Source organism: Carex rostrata, chromosome 4 (assembly GCF_964058835.1).
Source record: "Carex rostrata chromosome 4, lpCarRost1.2, whole genome shotgun sequence".
NCBI lineage: Eukaryota > Viridiplantae > Streptophyta > Magnoliopsida > Poales > Cyperaceae > Carex > Carex rostrata.
Window position 1 is genome coordinate 9,710,219 of NC_135921.1, and position 25,097 is coordinate 9,735,315.

The window sequence follows — 25,097 nt, forward strand, 5'->3', positions numbered from 1 at the left end:
ATCAACAAAAAAAAAAAATCATTGCGATCAATATTAGAAGGGTAGGGTTAAAATAAATAATTTTTTAATATAAAAATATTATTTAGTAATATAGGGAATTTAATTTGTAATCCCGATTCAAACTTTGGAACCGAATTACCTCTCTGAACCCAAATTCCTCCCATTTTTCCATAGACACACAGAAGGCCGCACAATTGGATCTTCAACTTTGAAGTCAGAGTTTTGGAATTGGATCCAAACTTCCAATTTAATTTGAGGGTTCCAATACCTCATGCTTTTCATACCTCATCATACCTCATATTTTATATCTTCATTTTAAAATTCAATATGTCGATCTGGACTGCTTAGTATGATATTCATACTAAAATATGCTTAGTGATGAAATTTTATAATTTCTAAAAACTTTTTACTATTTTTTTAAATAGGTAGAAAATCACTGCTTTTGAACGGTCCAAATACAGTAAATTTGTACCTATCTTAAACAATAGTAAAAAATTTGCAAAAATTTTAAAATTTTATCTCCAAGCATATTTTAGTATGAAAATGATGTTGAACAGTTCGGATCGACAATTTAAACTTTGAAAATGAAGATATACAATATGAGGTATGATGAGGTATGAAAGAAATGAGGTATTGGAACTCTCCTATTTAATTTAGGGGGAAATTTCACGTAAACCCCTCAAAAACTTCAAAATTATGTATTTTCCCCTCTAAATTTTAAAATTACATATTCCCCCCTCTAAATTTCAAAAACTCACATATTTATCAATTTTATTGTCTTTTATATTAAAACTCATTCTAAATTTATAAAATACCTATTTTATCCTTCATTAAAAGTATAGAATGCCTCATCGAACTCAAATTTGAATCTGAAGGGTTCCTCTACCGTTCGATCCACAAGCATCGCTGTAAGATTATTGCGTGTTCGCTTCAAAATTTGTGCTAATCTAAAGCGCATGGACCTCAAAGCAATTTTGATCCGCGTGGATCGCATTATGATATGTGCACATTGATTCAATATTTGTGTGTGTTCGCTTTAAGATTCATGCTGATCTAGCGCTCACGGATCTTAAAGCAATTCAGACTGTAGAGGAACCTTCATATTCAAATCGAAGTCAGATGGGCATTTTATGCTTTTTAATAAAATGGTAAAATATGTATTTTATAAATTTTGAATATATTTAATATAAAAGACAATAAAATTGGTAAATATGTGAGTTTTTGAAGTTTAGGGGGAAAATACGTATTTTGAAGCTTTTGAGGGGTATACGTGAAATTGCCCCTCAATTTACAAACAACATGGGGTTTTATGAGGGATCTAATGTGGCCAGCAATTTACGTTCAGATATGTGTTTGTGTGTTGATTTGGAAATAAGTGGGAGGACTTGGATCCGGAGTATAGTGACAAATGAAATATTCGGGTTTAGTTCGGTGGGGTAAAAGTTTTGTGATTCGAATATAATTCGGAAATAATTTGAAATTATCAAAACAAGAGATCTTAGTTCCACAATGGAGCAAAAAAAAGTTTGAAAAAAATTCGCGAATAATTCAATCAACTGAATAATTTGACGTTCGGTTTACCATCACCAAAAATAAATTATTCCGAATCTTATGACTATATATGATCCTGAGAGCTAACTCAGCACCAAAGTTTGGATCAAGGCCACATACTTGGTGCCATCTAGGCCATCAAAAATACAAGATACTCAATCTATTTTTCTATATTATTCAATAATAATTTCTAAAAATATCCCATTAGTTATGTGTTTCAATCATACCTCAAATATTTATCTTCGTTTTCAAAGTTAAACAATTGATCTAAACTGCATAACATGATCTCCATATTAAAATGTTCTTGAAGACTGAATTTTCTATTTTTTTGAAATTTTTAACTATTATTTTAAATAGGTAAAAATCATTTTTTTAAGAGATTTTGAATCATTCAAAAACAATGATTTTGTATCTTTCTACAAAATTAGTAAACAAATTCTAAAAAAAAAGACGTAAAATCTGGTCTCCAAATATATTTCAATATGGAGAATAATTAAATATTTTAGATGAATTATTTAGACATTGAAAATAGAAAATAAAAGTAATATAAGCGGTTCAGATTGACATTTTAACAAAGTACCTTCTTTATTTACTATTACAAAGCAAAACAGTGCAAAAAAATATATTATATATACTGATTATGAATAGAACAGGTCAATCGTGAAGTCATGAGAGAAATTAACGGGGCAGAAAAAACTGTGGGCCTTTTAAATTTCTTTCTTTCTTTCATTATTGAGCAAAGATGCAGTTTACAAAAACCGCGGGCCTTTCGTTGACGCAGGACAAGTTGAGAATAAAAAAAAGAGATTCGCTATGATGGTACACCAGTACGGATATTATATATTGTATTAATTCGATACGATAAGAATAGAGTATAACTGGATTCAAATCAGCTACCCTCCAATTTCTCCATCCGAGCTATTCAAAATCAATCATATGGTTTTAATTATTATTTTTTATATCAATATAATATATTAAAACAAAGATGAGGTTCAAATGCATCCAAATTTTTGTGCACCCAAATGCACTCTATATTTCAAATTTTTTTTCTCCGTTTTCAAAGTCCGAATAGTCAATCCGAACCATTAGATGCAATCTATATATTAAGATGTACTTGGAGATCAAATTTTACATTTTTTGAAATTTTTTTACTATTTATTAAGCCACTTTGAAAATCGCTGATTTTATATTTTCTGGACCATTGGATCAGCGATTTTCAAAGTGGCATAATAAATAGTAAAAAAATTTCAAAAAATATAAAATTTGGTCTCCAAGCACATCTTAATATATAGATCGCATCTAACGGTTCGGATAGAAAAATAGGAGGGTACTCCTTTTCTTAAGAAAAATAGCATATTTGGATCCAGTAGAACTAGGGTGTTTTTAAGTTCACCAAGGCTCTTGGTGAACTCAAGTCTAAAACCCATTGAATCAGCCTCAAACAACGAATTTGAACCATTGAAACCCGCCTACTTTACGAGTGATGTGTCTGCATGTAATTTTTTTTTAATTTTAAAATTAATTTTGCATAAAGTCAAGTGGTTAAAAAGGTTCAAAAAATGAATGCATTGAAATTAATTTATTAATTTTCTAATTTTGACCGCTTGATTTTATACTAAATTAATTCGAATGTTTAAAATTTTCACACGAAAATGCATGACTCGTATGAATGTGGGTTTCAATGATTCATATTATTATTTGAAGCTGATTCGATGGATTTTTTACTTTAGTTCATCGAGGAACTGAGTGAACTTAAGAACACCCTAGTTCTACTCGATAAAAATATATGATTATAGTATGATAATTAAAAAAAAAAAATTTAATTATGAAGGTCACATATATGAAACTTAAGTATAAAATTAGTTATGATTATCCATTAGTACAGAAAGCGTGATTATACACGGCATATCATATACATATGTTAAAAAATCGCACATTAACAGTGTGTAATGGGAGGAGATGCTCGTGCGAAAAAAGCTTCTATATATACACACGGTCTGAAATTTCCGAACCGTGTCCATAAGTTATGTTTATTTGTACACAGTTTGTTATTAATGAATGTACAGTTGGTTTTCAAACACTATTTTTTTGTTCAAGCCGTGTACGATTCATTTGCGTCTAACTCCTCAACCGTTACACACACTTGCTGTATTTAAGCTCCCTTAATCTGTTTCTTCATTTTCTCTCAGTTTCCCTTTTTTTCCCCTCTGATTGGGTCGTCGTTCCTTATCTTCATTATTTTCCTCTCGTGTACTTAGAGAAACTATGATCAGTTAGAAAACTAGACAAACCTAATCAGACGGAGAAAAGGGAAATTAATATTCAATAACTAGCAACTATGTTTTCAATCATAAGAATATGAAGGTTTAATCACTTAGCAAAGGAATCTTTACATGGATGTGAGACAAATTACGTCTATAGGGGAGTTCCTCGTTTGAGAAAGTTGTGAAATAACCTTCAGAATCTTGATGAAATCAGAAGCAGTAGCAATGTCATTTGGTTTGAAGTTCATTTTATGATTCTTTAATTACTAGCTAGCAACATGAACTATATATATATAGAGAGAGAGAGAGAGTATGGCTAACGTGCTTACTCTAGTATATTGACAATTTGCTTCCGGCTTTCAAAATCTATCGAATCGACTTCAAACGATAAATCCAAACCATTCAAACCAATCTCCCACTACAACAAAGTAGACACTTTTTGCGAGAGAAAAAACGCTTTTACGACGGTCATCCGTCGCAAAAAGTACCGTCGCAAAAAGAAAAAGCTGAACAATGAGAGTAGTCCATCGCAAAAAGTCACTTTTTTATACTCGCGAAAAGTGTCTCATTCTTGTTGTGGATCCATAACGAGAGCTTCATTTCCATATTAAAAAAATTATTTTCGAATTTATTTACCATCAAGTCAAACAATCAAGATATGAATGATTTTGTGCGCATTTTAATGCATTAAAATGTCAGGTTATGTTTTCTTTAATTTTGGGTTTTATTTTCTTCTTAGCTCGAGATGTTAGAGTTTTGACTTTTCATTTTATATAGTAGCTCTTAGAGGCTCTCTTGATGAAATATGGATGTGAATTGTACAATATTTATTGAATTATGAATGGGTAATTAATTGTATGTTTAATGGCTAGCAAATTGTAAATCGTAAAAAAAAAAAAAATCATACACAGTTTTAAACAACAATCTTTGTACGGTGTTCAAAATAATACACACATGACTTGTAGAAACCGTTTATATAACGCTAATCATTGTACATGGTTAACTTGATTGTGTACAAACCACCATTTTCAGCGCCCTTTTTTGTGATTTGACATGCACAACAAGAATGAGACACTTTTTGCGAGGATAAAAAAGTGACTTTTTGCGACGGACTACTCTCATTGTTTAGCTTTTTCTTTTTGCGACGGACGACCGTCATAAATGCGTTTTTTCCCTCGCAAAAAGTGTCTACTTTGTTGTAGTGATGGTTGTGTTTAACTATATGTGTACATTAGATCAATACAGACACGATTCGGTAACCATATACAAAGTATCCCTCTATCTATACACGACACTCGTTGATACAGCCATGTAACTGTGTCATTAATTAGCCTTTTGAACCTTGTATGATCGCATTTTCTGTACTAGTAATAATAGGTTTATATAGCTAGGTTGATGGGTGATTGGACCTCCACCATCTCAAAAAAATAAATAAGAATATACAGTTATATGATATGATGTGTTTTAGAAATTGAATATATGATACAAGTAGTTAAGAATGTAGTTAAGAATATTGAATATATTTACTAGAGGAAAGATTGTTTGTTAATTTCTTATTATACAATCAATAGAATTAATACAGCGATATGATGTTTTTAGAAATTCAATATATGATGCACGCAGTTAAGAATATTAAATATATTTATTAGAGGAAAGATTTTTTGATAATTTATTAGTATGACAAGCAATATAATTTTATAAATAAAACTACAATTTAAAATTCAACATTATAAATATGATATATATTATTCACATTTTATTTTTATAAAGTGGGATAAAATATGATATATATTTTTAACTGTACATCAAGTGACTTAAAATTTAAATGTAAATAAAATATTCTTAATTCATCATCAAATATTAGTTAAATTGTATAAAATTTGATTGATAGGCTATCTCTATGTCCCATAACATATATTAAAAAACAGAAGAAAATTTGTAGGTATATATGTTGAATAATTATATTGATCCCCTCACCTCTGTCCCCTCATTTAACCCCGCACTCTCTTTCTCCAAATTAACTCCCTAAACTGCCTTTTATCCCTGCATTAATTCCTCTAAGAATTTTCATTTATCCCCGCATTAATTACTGCCCTTTAATAACAATCCCCGCATTAATTAACAATCCCCATATTAATTATACTGTCCTCTAATAACAATCTCTGCATTAATTATACTATCCTTTAATAACAATTCCCGCTAATAAATATTTATCAGTTTAGTGATGTTCAAGAAAATATTTATCATTGTTCTGACAAGTATTTATCCTTAGAGTAAAGCTAGGGTGTGACATGCTCACCAAGAAAGTTTGGTGAGCATAACTCAAAAAGTATATCGGATCGACGTCAAATGACAAATCCAAACCGTTGAAATCCATGTACTTCATGAGTGATGCATATACATACAAAATTTTAAAAGTTTCGAGTTTATTTGCTACACGGTCAAGTGGTCAAAGAAATAATAAAAATTGAATATATAAAATAACTTATAATAAAATGTTCATTTCTTTGACCACTTGACCGTGTATCAAATAAACTTGAAACTTTCAAAATTTTGCATGTATATGCATCACTCATGAAGTACATGGATTTCAACGGTTTGAATTTGACATTTGACGTCGATCCGATATACTTTTGGAGTTATGCTCACCAAACTTTATTGGTGAGCATGTCACACCCTGGCTTTACTCTTATCCTTATGTCTGAGAAGTATTTATCATTGTCCCTGACATGATAATACTTTGATTTGATTAAATATTACTTATTGACAAGTTCAAGAAAATATTTATCGTTGTTCTGACAAGTATTTACGATTATATATGGGAAGTATTTATCATTGTCACAGATGTTTTACTGTAAGTTGCAATTATGTCTGAGAAGTATTTATCCATGTAACATAAAGTATTTATCATTATGTCTGAGAAATATTTATAATTGATATTTTACTGAAAGTTGCAATTATGTCTGATAAGTATTTATCCATGTAACATATAGTATTTATCAATGTATCATAAAGTATTTATCCTTATGTCTGAGAAGTATTTATCATTTATATTGTACTGAAAGTTGCAATTATATCTGATAAGTTTTTATCCATGTAACATAAAGTATTTATCAATGTATCATAAAGTATTTATCCTTATGTCTGAGAAGTATTTATCATTGGGTGAGGGGATAGTTTATTTAATGGTCCCCAGTTGTGCGGGGACAATCCAGAAAAAAAAAGGAAAATTTGTGCGGGGATAAATGACAAGTATTTATGAGGGGATTGTTTATTTAATGGTCCCCAGTTGTGCGGGGATGATTCAAAAAAAAAAGAAATTTTGTGTGGGGACAACTAATGGATTGATTTATTCTTTCCTAAATAGAGATCATTGCATAGGGATTAACACTTTGCAAATTCACGATAAATACTTTGATGCTTCAAGTTAAATACTAACAGTTTCTGCGGAGTATTAATTATTGAGCGGTCCCCCCCATGATTTTTTTTGGCAGTTTGTGCGGGGTTTTTTGCGGGGATAGACCTGCGGGGATTGTTATCAGGATCCATATATGTTATGCGACATATAGATAGCCTATCAATCAAATTTTATTACAAAGATTAATATCATACCTCAGATTTTCCCCATCCGGAGCATGATTATATAAGCATCTTCACACCTTTCCTTGGCCCGTCAACCTACGTCGCCAACAAAAAGAAAAACAAAATAGCAAAACGGAGTCAGCTACAAAGCTCAGTAACCGGTTATTTAACGACGTGCTTCTCTACAATTGGCTTAATTTAACAAACATTCAAATAGGCCGGATTAATCCACACAAATACACATCTAATTATGCATGCATATTTAACCAACAATAGCACGTCGGTCTAGGTTATCCATAAAACCAGTCATATCATATTCACACATGTGTAATCCCTGTCACAGGCGATTCCCACATTCTCATAACACAATTCCTTTAATCCGCCAATTTAATGGAAAATCCATCCAACATTGGAAGACCGCCAACTCACTGGGAAATTCATCCAACAGTGAGAAGCTACAATCACATATCAAATTCAAACCTCAGACCCGCTATCACGTTAAATATATATGCCATCATAATTCAATATGTAATACCAATATTCAAATCAACCATACAAAACGAAAACACAGTTATAAAGAAGTCCGGTTACCTGTTAGCGAGATATTCATAATTTCATTCGGTTTGCAACAATGATTCAGAATCACTGCGACGTAGTCGGAGTTCGAATCGGGCATTTAATAATTGATATCAAAACATCAATAAAATATTTCTTCCATATATCTCTATTTATCAAAAACAGAGAGGGCCGGATCCAAACAGAAAAGAGGAGAGTGAATTCACCATGCAATTGATCTATACCGCAGCGAATTTAATATATATACAGGTAGGTTAGAAGGTCGGTTAGGGAGGGGGCGGAATTTTGGGGAGCATGAGACTCGTCTCATTAACTTTTTTTCATAATTTAGAAATAAGCTTGATTAGATTTATAATTAAGAAAATAAAGTAAACATAAAAACTTGTAGCGCAAATCTAAGTTTTAAGAATAAAACATAAATGGAAAATTTTATTAATTATTTCATTCTTCTTCTAACAAAAACTAAAATCTTTATATATTATAAAAATGTCTTGTAAACAAATAATAATTACTTAATTTTTCAGAATGTTACAATTAAAGTACGTAATTAATTTCAATTTCATGAATTCATAATTTTTTCTATCTGTAAACTGTTAACAAGGGTTACATAAATAAAGTTAAATTACGTTCAAAAGGAATTAATATAATTAAGCTAGTCAATCCAAAACAAAAATAAATGTTAAATTGGTCTTCCATGGGAAACAATTATTCTAAAGGAATAACGGAACCAGTTATTCTGATTCTAATCGTTTAAAATTTATCATGCTTGAATCTCAATGAAAAAATCTTTTCATGCTTTAATCTCAATGAAGATCAACGGTTGGTTGAGATCGTAAAGGAGAGCCAAGAAAATCGCCGCCATGCATTGAATTAATGACCGATCGATTGACAACCTCAAAAATTACGGCCACGTGAGGTTCATTTAACCCAAGGTCATTAAACAATCACAACAAGAATGAGACACTTTTCGCGAGTATAAAAAAGTGACTTTTTGCGATGGACTACTCTCATTGTTCAGCTTTTTCTTTTTGCGACGATACTTTTTGCGACGGATGACCGTCGTAAAAACGTTTTTTCTCTCGCAAAAAGTGTCTACTTTGTTGTAGTGAATGTAAAATATGATCGATAATGACATGTTACAAATTAGTCTACAATGGATGGTGATATATTTCTAGTATTTTCTCATCCATACGTATACGTAACTTCAGAAAGGAAGCTAACACCATGACTTTCTCTTATATATATATACTAATGACACTTGCTAGGTTATCTTTTTGAAACTAAGATCCTAGCACACAAGTATACCTCAAAGAATATAATTATCCAATTTGCAGATATCCATATATATATATCATGAAAAGGTAGTACTTCTCAACATATATATCGGAGAATTTAAAGTCAAAGAGAGAATTAATAGGATGGGAGATCATGAAATGGCAACAAATGAGGAAAGGAAACCATGTCTAAAGCTCGAAATTGAGGATGATGCTCCCGTAGCAAAGCGATTGTATATGAAAGAAGAGAAGAAGTGGGGAGTTCATAGAGCACTGTTCATTGTTTGCTTGGTGGGTTTGCCTCTTCTTGTGATTTTCTGTGGCGGCTCCTTCAGCTCCACGCTCATCTGGCTTCGTGATGCCAAGGTTTCTGTTGTCAAAGGTACGCGCGTAAAGCTTCGTAGCAATTGTTTCATATTTTTTGTTCATTTTTATTTGAGATTATTAGGCTTCTCTTCATTGTTGTTTTCTTTTCAAACTTTTAGCAAAATACCTATACTAATAATCTGTTTTCGAAAATTTGTTTTAGAAGGAGTTTCATGTTAGAAAAAGTTCAAGTAATTAAATGTAAAACGTTGTATAAATATTATGACGACCGGGTTTTAGAAGGAGTTTTGTCAAAATTTGAACTCTGTACCGATTATATTGGGTTTTTTTTTTTTTTTTTTTCAAGTAGATTCACGTACCCAATTCATCTAATATTTTACATCCGATTTTATGGTATATATACAAGTTCAATGATTAGTAATTTTGATGAACTTTAATTATATGAATCGTTTTTTGTTTATCTTAAATTTATATTTATCATAACATCATCAACAACACAACAAAACATAAATAATGAAAAATTAAATTAAATAAAGATAATTAAGCATTGAAACATAGATGATGAATTAAACAAAAATTTATTTCATCTAACCACTACGACCAAATTTGATCTTTTGCAACTAGTTATAATTAATTACAAGTAATAAATTATTTGAAGCACTGGATTAAACATAATTCTACCGAACCAATTAGTTGTATTAGAATATATTTATTGCAACCGAATTATTTTATTGCAACGCATTTAATTGATACCTGACCAAAAAAAAAAAACTATTGCAACCAACATGATTTGTTATTGCAGCCGCCCAAGTACTATATTCTGCCCTTGAATATTTTTCTTCCAAGTGGCAAAGTCTCAGGCAAAAATTTAATTGCATCGCTCGGTCAAAGAGATTATTATCTAAGGGGCAATTTTGGGAGATAATAGTATTATTTATGAATTTTTTTTTAGTGATCTAGAAGAAGTTAATTTGACTTGATCCTCTTAATTCCACCTAATTTATTCATACGTAATTGATAAAAACACTTTGTAATCTTGTTGGACCTCTTCCAACAAAGTTATCTATATATTACTTTAACATAAATGATATCAAACGCACAAAATTCAAACAAAAATTGTCATTAAAACAACAAAAGTTGTTGGAGCAATCTTATCTGCAATAGACAATTTTGCTATGTAATTAGTTAAGATAATAAATATTTATTTCATCCAATCAGTTAAGATAACAATTTAATAGGTAATTGTCATTAAATGTCATTAAAATAACATTAAATTGTCATTAATTGTCATTAACAATTCATTATTAAAAAGTAATTGTCACTAACTGTCCATAAAGCAAAGATATAAAAATAATAATTTCAGAGTAAAAATTATAGAATTTCACCATGCATAGTTTATAACGAAATAGATACAATTATTACATGATATTTTTTTTAATGTAATTTGAACATCCAAAAAAATTGCCACTAAAGGAAAAAAAATAGTATAGCATAAAATAATTTTAGGGATGATGTTTAGCCTCCCTCATATTCAAATTCTAAGGAAAAAAAAATTGTTTTAAAAGAATAAGTTTCAAACTCTTTTCAAAAGAATAAGTCTTGAAAAGAATAAGTTTTAAAAACTTTTGTTTTCTAAAATTTTGAGGAAAAAATATGTAATTTCAAACTTTATAAGCACATATATATGTACATGAAATTTTTCAATGAACTAAAAGATGTGAAAAAACTATTTTATGATTTTATTTGTTTTGCCGTGTCATACATTAATTCATTTGCTCCTTTATACAAATCTTCCAAGCTCACAAGCTCTTTTAATTTTCAGGGTTGACACATGATTCAAATCAGACTTCAACACCAATCAATAACTATCTTGATGGATTAATCCCCTCAAACTTCAACAAAGGTTCATGTCTGAGTCGTTTTGAGTGGGCACTATTACGCAAATCATCTCCACACATGCCATCTTCCTACCTTTTGCAAAAGCTAAGAAATTATGAAGCTCTCCACAAAAAATGCGGCCCAAATACTCCACTTTATAAAAAATCGATTGAGCAATTAAAATCAGGTCATAGTGTGGAACATTTGGATTGCAACTATGTGGTTTGGATTCCTCTTAACGGGTTAGGCAACCGAATATTATCCCTTGCTAGCACCTTTCTCTATGCTATTCTTACCAATAGAGTTTTGCTAATTGACATGACTAATGAGTTGGATGATCTCTTTTGTGAACCATTTCCTGATACCTCATGGATTTTGCCTTCTGATTTCCCTGTCAAAAACCTAAACCAACTTAATGTTAATTCTGATGTGACATATGGCAACATGCTAAATAAGCATATTATAAGCAATGATTCAAATACCACATTTGAGTCATTGCACTCTTATGTGTATGCCCATATAGTTGAGGATTATCATGATTTAGATAGGATGTTTTTTTGCAATGATGACCAAATTGTTCTTGGAAAGGTCAATTGGTTGTTACTAAAATCTGATCTATACTTTGCCCCAGCTCTTTACAAATTGCCTTTGTTTGAGGAAGAACTAAACTTGTTGTTTCCAGCAAAAGAGAGTGTGTTCTACCTGCTAGCACACTATTTAATTCATCCAACTAACGATGTTTGGGGATTAGTCAAGAGATATTACAACTCTTACCTTGCCAAGGCAGATGAAAAAATCGGTATACAAGTTCGCGTGTTTAGTTTTACAAGAGTTTCTTCTGATGTTATACTCCAACAGATTCTAGATTGCTCTAAATTGGAGAGCATACTTCCCGAGCTTCATTCGAATGGAACACAAGCTTTCAAAACCAATGAACAAAAATCAAAAGCAATTTTAGTAGTATCATTGCATGCATATTACTATGAGAAGATCAAATCCATGTACACCGGAGAGTTAGTGAGTGTTTACCAACCGAGCCACGAAGAAATGCAAAAAACAGAGAACCAATTACACAATCAAAAAGCACTTGCAGAGATGTATATGCTTAGTCTTTGTGATGTGTTTTTAACAACTGGTATATCAACTTTTGGATATGTTAGTTATGGCCTTGCGGGGATAAAGCCGGTAATTTTAATGCCAATTTGGGATAAGAAAATACCCGATTTGCCATGTGTTAGAGAAACTTCAATGGAACCATGTCATCTTCAACCAGCAAACCCTAGCTGCAAGGGAAGGACAATGGATAAGGAAAAAGTGCAACAATATGTGAAGCAATGTCCTGATAAAGATGTGGGGATTAAATTGTTTGACTAGATGGGTGATTATTGATTTAATTAGATTTTTTTGGGATTAAATACAAAGGAAAAAATAAATGGATGTTCAAATTAATATGTTTAGTATCGCTTATATTTTGTTAGTGATTATTATACTTGTGTATTGAAAGAACTTGTAGGTGGTTATCTGATATTGATAGTTTAAATATTGTATTGTACCCGTTGAGTTTGGAAAATTAAATTAATTTTTTTTGGGTTAAAATGATAATTAGTGAATTATATATTATGGTTAGTTTTTCAATTTTTTGTACTAATAACTTCAATTTTAGAATTTTAAATCAAATGACTTCCGACATAATGTTTACAATCAAATAGTGAACAATATTTTACCCTTTAATTTCCATGACATTATTCTTAATCTTAAAGAAAAAAAAAAGGAGCTTGCAAAGGCCATTCCAAAATATATCTGTTCGGAGCCATTCTGGATTAGATCAAAGATTTATGTGAAATCACAGCCGTCTGATACTTTTTGTGAATGGTTGTTCTGTTTCACTTGGCACAGTTGGCACCATATAAAGCATTTTTTTTTGTGTATGCATTAAATGCGCCGTCTCTTTCTATGCTTCCTTCCGATCTCCATGGCTCATCCCCTGTTATGTCTTCTCAAGAAGATGCCAACAGAAATGGCAATTCTCAAAAATATCATTATTACTGAAGGGGAGTATCCACGAGAGTACGGGTACTGATAAGTATTTTTATCCATTTTTACAGCTTACAAATAAAACAAATTATTGTAGTGACCTCTCCTAAGAATGTTGGCGGATGTAATTGAGAAATGTCTCCATGTTTGTTGTCATGTTGACATATATTTCCCAAATTCAAACAAATTCTTCTAAAAAAAAACAGTATTCAATTTATGCTAGGTTTTCAACTTGGATTAACAACTCATAACATGTAAATAAAAACAATACTCCTAAATGATAATTGTAGTTCACTAGAATTAATTAAGTTTGCAAATTTGCATCACATATTGAAGAATGTAAAGGAGCCATGCATGAATATCGTTTATTGAAGTCGACCAATTAATTGACCAATTATTGAAGTCGACCAATCAAGTTGTTTAATTAAATAGATGTATGATTAATGATCTAGGATTTTTCAGATTCTATGCAAAATATAAAATGAAAGGAAGTTCAATTTTGCTTAATGTGACTTAATTTTGTCCATGTGGACAGTTTGAATATTGTACATGCTGATTTTTAGCCGTTAGCTTAAGATTTCATGGCTTTAAAAGGGAAATTGAGTAATTATGATTAGTTTTAAATATTTTTTATTTGTATTGATAAGTTCAATTTATAATCTTACATCAGATGGCATGAGACTTAATATTCACAATCAAATTTGCTTCTAGTTTCGACAAAACGTGCTAATGTATAAAGTTTAAAATCTGGGCCGGCCTCTAAGGGTGTTCAAATGGTCAGTTCGGTTCAAACCGAAGTAAAATGATCAAACTAAATTTTTCTTCAGTTTTCAAAAATAGAACCGAACCGAACTGATTAAACCTATCAACCGATTAAGAACCGAACCAAACAAACCGAAGGAAACCTATTGGTACCATTATTAACTTAAAGAATACATTGTCATACACAACAATTGAAGTTCGGTTTGGTTTAATGAAATCATTATAACACCAATATAAACTGGTCAGTTTGTGAGAAAGATGGTAAAGCAGAAGTAATAGAATTGTTGTTTCTTATTCTTTTCTCAATAATCTATTCCTTGTACATAGCTACTTTATATACATGAGCTACAATCAAATAAAAGGAAGGAAATAAACGTATAAGGTATGACAATAAAATCTAATTTTGTGAAGTAATGGAAAGGATCCACACTTGATTTGCTGAGATTAGATTCTGTGAAGATCAAAATCCATAATACTCCCCCTCAAGTTGGAGCATGAATATCAAAAATACCCAACTTGCCCTTCAGAAAACAGAATTGATCTTTTCCCAAAGATTTAGTAAAGATATCAGCTACTTGTTGGGCAGTAGGCACATGAGAGGGCTGCAAAAAACCTTCCTGCACTTTGTCGCGAACAACATGGCAATCAATTTCAATGTGCTTGGTACGTTCATGGAAAACTGGATTCGAGGAAATATGTAACGTAGTTTGATTGTCACAAAACAGTGGAATCGGTTTGGTACGAGATATACCAAGGTCATTAAGAAGGAACTCAAGCCATGTCAGTTCACAAGTGGTCATTGCCATGGCCCTGTATTCAGCTTCAGCTGAAGATTGAGCCACAGTTGATTGCTTTTTCGTTTTCCAAGAGACAGGACTTGAACCAATAAAGATGCAATATCCAGTCGTGGAGCGTCTTGTCATGGGACAGCTAGCCCAGTCGGAATCACAGTAAGCTCGCAACTGAATAGGTGATGTGGAAGATAGCAAAATACCCTGCCCCGGAGTAGCTTTTAAGTAACGAAGAAGCCGCATCGCAGCCTCCATGTGTGGCTTCCGCGGCTGATGCATGAATTGACTCAACATGTTCACTGTGTGCACGATGTCAGGCCGAGTAATTGTTAGATATATGAATCTTCCAACTAAATGCCTGTAGGAAATAGGGTCAGGTAGAAGTTCTCCATCACTGTCATTGAGTCGCAAGTTCTGCTCCATTGGAAAATTAGAGGGCCGAGCACCTGTCACGCCAGCATCACAAAGAATATCTAAAGCATACTGCCGTTGAGATAAAAAAATGCCACTCTTTGACCTTGCTACCTCAATGCCAAGGAAATACTTGAGTTTTCCCAAATCTTTCATGTGAAAGTGACTGTGTAAATGAGCCTTTATGCTTGCAATACCGGCTGAATCATTGCCAGTAATCACTATGTCATCCACATAAACCAAAATAAAGATTGAAGAGCTGCCTACATGCTTATAGAAGAGAGAGTAATCAGCCTTTGATTGAACAAATCCAGCACCAAAAAGAACACTAGAGAATTTTGCAAACCAATTTCGTGAGGCTTGCTTCAAGCCATATAACGACTTGTTGAGTCGACACACTAGATTCTCCCCTTGAGCCTTGTAACCAGGTGGAAGCCTCATGTACACCTCCTCGTTGAGATCACCATGGAGGAAAGCATTGTTGACATCTAGTTGATATAACGGCCAACCCTTGATGGAAGCTATTGCAAGCAATACCCGAACTGTCACTAACTTGGCAACAGGGGTAAAGGTCTCGTGGTAGTCTATGCCTTCAGTCTGAGTGTAACCCTTAGCAACGAGCCGTGCTTTGAAGCGTTCAATGGTACCATCAGATCGCCTTTTGATTTTGTAAACCCACCTACAACCGATTGGTTTCTTGTCTAGTGGAAGGGAAACAATAGACCAGGTTTTGTTATTCTCCAATGCTTGAATTTCAGCATTCATGGCCTCTTTCCATTCTGGACACTCTACAACTTCAGTAAAAGTTTTAGGTTCACATGTGGAAGATAGTGCTATGACAAATGATTTATGTGATGGTGACAAGGCACTATAGCACAAAGAATTAGAGAGAGGAAACTTGATACCTTGCATTGAAGAAGATGATTGAACTTGAGTAACTGAACAATGGTAGTCTCGCAAATAAGATGGTGGTCACCGAATCCTATCAGAGTGACAGGTGGGTTGACATGAATCTGTAGCGTGTGAAACTTCAATAGAATGTGGGCTGGTGGTGTTGTCATGTATAGATGAAGGGTCAATGTTTGAAGAGGGAAAATCTGAGGTCTCGTTTTGAAATTCAGATAAATTCATATTATCTATTATTGGTAAAGGAATAAGACGTGTGGCACTAGTGGGTCTGTTATTTTTTTGGAAGGGAAATGTGGTTTCAAAGAAAGTAACATCTCTACTAGTGTAAATTTTGTGGCTATTAAGATCATAAATTCTATAAGCTTTTTGTGCATATGGATAACCAATAAAAATTCCAGGGTTTGAACGACTATCAAATTTATGTTTTATGTTTGAATTATGAGCATAACATAAACAACCAAAAATACGAAGATGATTGTATGAAGGGACTTTTTTGAAAAGAAGTTCATATGGTGTCTTTCCATGATGAACAGTGGTAGGAAGTCTATTAATGAGATGTGTTGCTGTAAGAATACATTCACCCCAAAATTGTAAAGGAAGATTAGATTGAAATCGAAGAGCTCTAGCAATATTTAACAATTGTCTATGTTTCCTTTTAACAACTCCATTTTGTTGTGGGGTATAAACACAACTATGCTGATGTATCACACCACTATCTTTTAAAAACGTGTTTATATCTTGATTGAAAAATTCACGTCCATTGTCGCTACGGACAATCCTTATAGAAGCAGAAAACTGTGTTTTCACCATTGCAAAAAAATTCTTTATATGAAGAAAGGTTTCAGCTTTAGATTTCATCAAAAACACCCATGTGCATCGAGAAAAGTCATCCACAATAGTCAAAAAAAATTTTGAACCACAAAGTGCTGACACATTATAGGGTCCCCAAACATCACAATGAATAAGTTCAAAACAAAATTTTGTAGAGATGGTACTTAATTTGAAAGGCAAACGACAATGTTTTGCTAAAGGGCAAATATTACAACGATTTTTATTAGAACTTAATATATTAGGTGATACACTAAGAATAAACCTAGAGAGTGATGGGGAAGGATGTCCTAATCGCCAGTGCCACAAGTCAGAGTCATTGTTATGAGAAAGAGCAGAAGCAATAGAAACCGGTTCCACCATCAAATGATAAAGACCACCATTTTCTTTACCCAGTCCAATCTTCTTCTTCGTATGAAGGTCCTGAAAAATGCAATAGTCAGGAAAGAAAGTGACAGAACAATTTAGTGCCTTGGTGATTTTACTCACAGAGAGTAAATTGAAACTAAAAGCTGGAACAACAAGAACATCATTAACAGAAATGTTTGTTGCTGGTTTGGCAGAACCAATGTGTGATATGTTTGCAGTTTGTCCTGTGGGCAGTTTGATAGGTGGCAAGTTGGATTGTTCAGTGTAAGAGGTAAGTAATTTGGTTGAGGATGCCATGTGATCAGTAGCTCCAGAGTCTATAATCCAAGATTCTTTAGTAAGAAAGGAAGAGAGACAAGTGTTACCTGCTAGATTTGCTAAAGGTGTAGAGTTACCAGAATTTATCAAGGCCAACAACTGATTATACTGCTCGTTGGTGAATTTTGGAGCTGTGGAGAACTCATTTGTTGCTACAGCAATAACAGGCTTACGCTGATCATTGGTTTTGTTCTCCTTACGAGGAGGGTAGCCATGCTTCTTGAAACAACGTGATTCGGAATGCCCATCCATTCTGCAGAAATCACAATGATAAAACGGCTTCTTGCCATTTTGGGTTTTACGATCTTTTATTTTGGGTGCACTGTTTGTTGTGAGTAAGGCTATCTGTTCAGAGTTTGGGGATGGCATGTCATGAAAAGATCGTTGCCGCTCTTCTTGTAAGAGCAAAGAGTAAGCACGGTTAACAGATGGCATAGGATCCATCAAGAGAATTTGGCTCCTAACAACACTATAGGAGTCATTGAGTCCCATTAGGAACTGTGTGAGGTGCTCATTTTGCTGGAGATTTATATGGCTTGTTATGGCACCACAAGTACACGGTGGAAATGAGATGTAAAAAGACAATTCATCCCACAGTGCTTTAAGATTTGTGTAGTAAGATGAGACAGAGTTGGAACCTTGTTTGAGATTTGAAATTAAACGACGGATCTCATAGATTCGAGGTTCATTTTTCTGGGAGAATCGATCACGAAGTTCTACCCAAACTTCTCGTGCAGTACTAATATAAATCACACTATTAGCAATTTCAGTAGTGAGGATATTCACTAACCAAGACAAAACCATGCTATTACAACGTGTCCATTGTGATGCTGTTTCGTCGGAAGGCTTAGGTATAGATCCATCAATGAACCCCAGTTTATTATTCGCTTCAAGCGCCATGCAAACGGCACGACTCCATGTTGGGTAGTTGTCACCTCTCAATGGTTGAGAGACGATCACAGCCCCTGGATTGTTCGAATGGTGCAGAAAATAAGGAGAAGATGGGTCATCGAATGACAAGGGGGTGTTGTTTTGTTCTTTAGGTGGGTCTGTAGACTTCTCTGTAGACATAGGTATTGATAAGAGGAATAACAGAATAAAAAAAAAAATTCAATCTGCTAGGACCTTTTCAAATGCTCTGATACCATGAGAAAGATGGTAAAGCAGAAGTAATAGAATTGTTGTTTCTTATTCTTTTCTCAATAATATATTCCTTGTACATAGCTACTTTATATACATGAGCTACAATCAAATAAAAGGAAGGAAATAAACGTATAAGGTATGACAATAAAATCTAATTTTGTGAAGTAATGGAAAGGATCCACACTTGAGTTGCTGAGATTAGATTCTGTGAAGATCAAAATCCATAATAGTTTGTTTTAGTCGGTTTTGAGAAGTCTAAACCGAACCGATCCATTTAAACCGAAATTTTCCAGTTCGGTTAAAAACCGAACCGTTTGAACACCCCTACCGGCCTCTTTTGTAGGATAAAAGATTATCATAAAAAAAATCATGACTCATGAATTTAAATGGTATACTTTCAATTACTGTGTTGCAATTCGTAGGAGATTTTCTCAATTCCTATCCCTTCTTGAAAAATAAAACGTTCATTATTATTATATGAAACTGAAACGGTATGACTGTTGATTTCTACAACCGGATAAGCTGGACTTATAATTAACAACAATGGTGGCTACAATTATTCAAATAACTAGGTAATATATTGAGATTTTCTGGAACAAACACATTCATTTCAATTCTTTCGTTACAGTAGGATGCACGTATGGGAACTTCTAAAATTGAAAGAAGAAAAGAAAAAACTCAAAAAGAAAAGAAGAACTAGTACTTTTTGAGGTTAAAATATTTGGAGCTTAGAAACATTCACCTGATAAGCTTTTTATATATAAAAATCAACTAATCTCTAGTTCTCTACTGACTTAGTTGCAGACTAAAGGTACACTTTATCTCTAAAACAAGCAACAGAAAGACTTATTTTGGATCTCAAGTAAAGTCCTCACAACTATGGACTATGGAGTCTCTCTTAATAACCTTTTTATTCTCTTTTGATGCTGAGAGTGAGAATGGCAACTCTAAAAAGAATCAAGAGCCAAGACAAGGCGCGGTTTGTGGTGTTCGCTTGCTCGGTGATTTTTCTGCTTGTGTTGTACTTTTGGATTGACCGTTTGAACTCGTCCGTAATTTGGCTTCAAGGTATAAGAATTTCTGTGCATTATGTCGAATGTTAATTTGAACATGTTAGTCAAGTTTAAATGACGGTACAATCCATGCCAAATTGGTACCAAGTTTAAATGACAATCTATTTTATTTTGAAGATTCTTATTTTGTGTCCGAACTAGTCGGATTTGGCTGAAGAGCAAACAGAGTATTCAAATCTGTTACAAATTTACTGTTACAATGCTAACTGGTATATCCAGGTACTGATCAAATATTTAGCCCAAATTATTCATGATATAGTACTAGACTTGGGTCTGAGATTTAGTTTTGTCCGTTAATTTTAATATAATTGAATTATAAATTGATAGAAGAAGCATCTAACTGCCTCATAATTTGCAAACTAAAAATTGGCCAGGATTAACGGGCTCGGATCGAAGAACAGATGTAAATCAACCCATGGACAAACTTCTAGATGGTTTAATTTCTCCCAATTTTGAAGAACAATCCTGTCAGAGCCGGTACCAATCTTCAGCGTACCGCAAACCTTCGCCTCACAAACCATCCTCATACCTCATATCAAGGCTAAGAAATTACGAAGCGTTACACAAGCGATGTGGCCCGAATTCACCATTATACCACAAGTCAATATCCCAGCTCAAGTCAGGCCATAGCATGGGTCTCATGGAGTGCAACTACTTGGTGTGGTCACCTTTTAACGGTTTAGGCAACCGAATGGTGACCATTGCATCAGCTTTTCTTTATGCGCTTCTAACGAATCGGGTTTTGTTATTGCACATCACTAATGATTTGGATGACCTTTTCTGTGAACCATTTCCCGGTTCGACTTGGGTTCTTCCTTCTGATTTTCCAATAAAGGATTTGGAGAAATTAAATTTAGGCTCTGAACAAACATATGGTAACTATCTAAAGAATAAGAGGATCATAAGGACTGATGTAAAGGTTATGGCCGAGTCGCTTCCTGCATATGTTTACCTACATTTGGAGCATGATTATAAACACCTAGATAGGTTATTTTTTTGTGACAATGACCAGCAAGTCCTTGCCAAGGTGAATTGGCTTTTGATTAAATCGGACATGTATTTTGTGCCCGGTTTGTTTTTTCTTTCGCAATTTGAAGACGAGCTAGGATGGATGTTTCCTGAAAGGGAAACTATTTTTCACCACTTGTCACGTTACCTCTTCCATCCGACTAATTCAGTCTGGGGAATGATCATGAGATATTATATATCGTACATGGCAAATGCCGATGAGAAAATGGGAATTCAAATTAGAACCTTTCCGCATATACCTATTTCGATAGAAAATTTCTCAGATCAAATTCTTGCTTGCTCTTGGCAAGAAAACCTTCTTCCAAGCATCAATCAAAGCATTACTCAAGCGGGGATGAACGGGGGAAGAACAAAGACTGTTTTGGTCACTTCACTGAACAAAGAATATTATGAGAAAATGAAGTCGATGTACTATGAACACAGAACAAGCACGGGTGAGATAATTAGTTTCTCCCAACCCAGCCATGAAGGGAAGCAACACACAGAGAAACAAACACACAATCAAAAGGCATTAGCCGAGATGTTTCTGTTGAGTTATTGTGATGTATTGGTAACTTCTGGTTGGTCGACTTTTGGGTATATAGCACAGGGTATTGCGGGTTTGAAGCCATGGATCTTGCTAAGCCCAAAGGATCAAAAGGCACCCGACCCGCCGTGCAGTCGAGCCATATCGATGGAGCCGTGCTTTCATGCGCCTCCTTCGTATGATTGCAAGGCCAACAAAAATGTTGATTTTGGCAAGATCCTAAGTCATGTCAGGCATTGCGAGGATGTCGACCATGGTATCAAGCTATTTGATTAGAAATTCTTTTTTGTGCTAACGGTATTCTCAGATTTGTTTTTGCAAAAGAAAGGTAAGAACACCATGTTATATTTTGATGTGTTGAACATTTTTTTGTTCCCTGTTTCGGTGGCCATTTTTTTGGGTGAGATTCTGAGATAATTTACTTCAGTATTGATTGGATAAATTCCTTTTTATTAACAATCAGGAAGCATAAAGCTTCTATATTATAGCCCATTAGTAAAGTTGTAAAATACGTAGCTACTAAGCCTAAAAGAAAGAGCAAGGCCCAATCTTACAATTTTAGGCCCAATTTGTTTCGTAGTATTACCTAGACAATTAAACCAGAAATTTTCATAAATTACGCAGATGGCCCCTAACTTATTATCTTTTTTCTCATTAGTCTCTAGACTTTTCAAAACTTCCATTTTGATCTCTTTTATTTTCAATTTTTATCGATATCATTCTTTAGTTACCACTAAATAAGATGTTGAGAGAGCTCATCACATCACATCATAGTAAGACGCTCGTGTGATGGAGCTCTTTCAAAATAAAAAATTGACGGAAGTATTATAACATGAGGTAAAAGCAAAACTGATCTAAAGTCAAAGAGTACTTGGTCAACTTTATCATTTTCAATTTTTAATTATATATATTAAAATGTAAATCGATATCAGCATTGATGCAATTAATGTTTTGTAAGAACCGCACGCTTAGTTCAGCAACAAGAGCCTCTACTAAAAAATACAGATTCAATTATCGAGAATAACATCTAAAAGATACTCAAGTATATCAGGCCTTTAACAAAAAAAAAAAAACAATTTTTTACGGTTCTAAATAATTTAAGTATGAAATAACATTTAAAAAATACTGAGTGTGGCCTACTGGTACAAATTGTTTAGGAACTAAATTATTAAATTTTTTTTAGTTTCATAACAACTTATTTGACTCACTAGAATGGAATTTGTGGGTTAGCTGCATATAACGAAAGGAATGAGGTACGGTACCAATGGGTATCGGACACAATTTATCATATTAAATTTGGTTTGATGTTTCATTGGAGCCGTTCAATTGGTATCAAAATACACGTACACAATTTCAAAATTTCTGCTAATCAAACGCATATTTAGTGCGGATTCAAACTACTTCGAACGTGCATCGAACCGAATTTGAACGAACATCGAATCGAATTTGATCTGATTGACTACTCCATATACGAAAGGTATGCAATCCTATTCCTCAACTTATTTAACTTTTGTTCAGTTCTGCTCTCCTTATAATTTTTTGCTTATTTTTTATTTCATCTATATAAATCTAGTAGGACTTTTTTTGAAGGAGATGAATCTAGTTGGATTAATTTATACTTTTGAGGCAAGAGGGCATTTACTTCTATACAAAGAAACTCGCTCTGTTTTCAGCGACTTCAACATCGTCAAATATCAAAACGAATCTCAATACCTCTGAATCCACATTTTAAATTAAGCCACATGGCCGGTAATTTACCTTGATAATTTATTGAATCCAAAAATGTGAAGGTTAGACTGCATTAATGAGGGGGGGCATTCACGAAAAATTACCACTTGCCAACTAATGTTAACGCATCTCTATGTACTAACCCCATATGTTTAATATCTAGGTAGAATAGTATTGTCTCCTATTTCATTTTTTATTCAAACCCCACGAATATTTTCAATAAGAAAAAATAGGCACAATGTCAGAGTATAACTATTAAAAAAGTTTTAGAAAATAAAAAATTCAAACTTCATAAAACTGAGAAAAAGGATCTCAAACAATTACCATAGGACTTCCTTTGAATTGATTGGGCGAGGTGATAATATCAAATTTAATTTGTTGTACATCAGAATCGTTCGATCTGCTTAAGGATTTGTGCATAACTTTTTTGAAGAGAAATATAAAAGTCCAGCTTTCATATTTCATTAATCTGTTCAGATCTTAAAACTTTTCATACGAATCTTAATGCTGATCGAACGGCATGCTTATCGAACCGCCTCCGATTCTGATAATAGATAGCACACTCCGGTTGATTATTCCAGTGTTGTAAAAAAACATCCATTTAGATCAATTAATCGGCCGATTGGTCGTTGCCGATGACCAAACCGTCAAAAAATTTCCCGACTAATCGACAGATTATTTCCGATTAATCGTTTAACGGAACCATGTTCGTCCGACGACCGAATGCCGTTACAACACTGGATTCTTATTAGAATTGAACAGGTACGGATAATTTTTGTTTAAGCAATGACCAAGGCTCAGAATTTTTTTTATAAACCATAATTAGAAAAAATAATTTTTATGAAACCAATATGATTATTTTTTTTAAAAAAACTATAAGAATTGAAATACTATTTCGGTCCCGATTTTTTTTTGTGTGACCCAAATGGTAATTCGGTCTCATGTATTTTTATAATTTTTCAAAGTCTTTTTTTCTCGAAATCTGTGAAAACGGCTAAAACAGAAATGTCATTTCGGTCCAAAAAAAGAGACCGAAGTGGCATTTCGGTTCTTATAATTTTTGTGAAAAAAGAAAAAAGTAAACACGTTGGTTTCATAATTTTTTTTTTCTAATTATGGTTTATAAAAAAAATTCCAAGGCTCAGGTCAAAGTGCACCGTCCCAGATATTAATGAGGATGCACTGATTAAAGGTGAATCTAAAGTACAACTAGAACGGAGCAATTTGTAGTTGCTATGGAATTCGGATCTAACTTCTAACTTGTGTGCAATTATTAAATTTAGACCTTTCTTTTAACTCTAATACAAATTTCAAAACAGAACTTTATATCTTTTTAGCCCGGCTGAAATTAAATCCAACATGACGAGTAAAGTTTATAATATATGATGCTGTTAATCAAAATAATGTTAACAATTATTTATACAAAAAAATAGATATATGAGCATAATGTTGTGAAATAATTATGGATACTCAACTATTTTATAACTCTCAATATTAATCACTTCATCCTTCACTATTATTATAATTCATTTCCCCACTATTATTGGAATTAAATTTAGATAACTTTTCATTTACAATTTGTAGCCTATAAATAAAATTTTTGTAATTTTGTATCGTACACATAAAAAATATACGAATAAAGAGATTGTCAGAAGATATGTTATTTCTTTCTTGTTTCTTTTCTTTATCTTTATTTTATAACACATAATATTGATTTGCTAATT

General features: G+C 33.0%; 2 protein-coding genes across 2 annotated transcripts; both read left to right on the plus strand.

The window, feature by feature from the left end:
* Positions 1-9,276: 9,276 nt before the first annotated feature.
* LOC144553148 (putative fucosyltransferase 8) lies at positions 9,277-12,936 on the plus strand. The gene is made up of 2 exons (XM_078301245.1): positions 9,277-9,629; positions 11,397-12,936. The coding sequence occupies exons 1-2, from the start codon at positions 9,392-9,394 to the stop codon at positions 12,824-12,826; spliced, it is 1,668 nt and encodes a 555-aa protein (XP_078157371.1). The 5' UTR covers positions 9,277-9,391; the 3' UTR covers positions 12,827-12,936.
* Positions 12,937-19,954: 7,018 nt separating this feature from the next.
* LOC144552974 (galactoside 2-alpha-L-fucosyltransferase-like) lies at positions 19,955-22,054 on the plus strand. The gene is made up of 2 exons (XM_078301032.1): positions 19,955-20,085; positions 20,465-22,054. Exons 1-2 carry the CDS (start codon positions 19,956-19,958, stop codon positions 21,919-21,921), a joined length of 1,587 nt encoding a protein of 528 aa, XP_078157158.1. The 5' UTR covers position 19,955; the 3' UTR covers positions 21,922-22,054.
* The last annotated feature ends 3,043 nt before the right edge of the window (positions 22,055-25,097 follow it).

What these genes read in the sequence shown, in the direction of transcription:
- LOC144553148 (XM_078301245.1), top strand. Translation starts at nt 9,392, where the DNA reads ATGGGAGATCATGAAATGGCAACAAATGAGGAAAGGAAACCATGTCTA. An exon ending in CAAGGTTTCTGTTGTCAAAG is followed by an intron (nt 9,630 to 11,396) that starts GTACGCGCGTAA and finishes TTTAATTTTCAG; the next exon opens with GGTTGACACATGATTCAAAT.
- LOC144552974 (XM_078301032.1), top strand. Translation starts at nt 19,956, where the DNA reads ATGGCAACTCTAAAAAGAATCAAGAGCCAAGACAAGGCGCGGTTTGTG. An exon ending in GTCCGTAATTTGGCTTCAAG is followed by an intron (nt 20,086 to 20,464) that starts GTATAAGAATTT and finishes AAAATTGGCCAG; the next exon opens with GATTAACGGGCTCGGATCGA.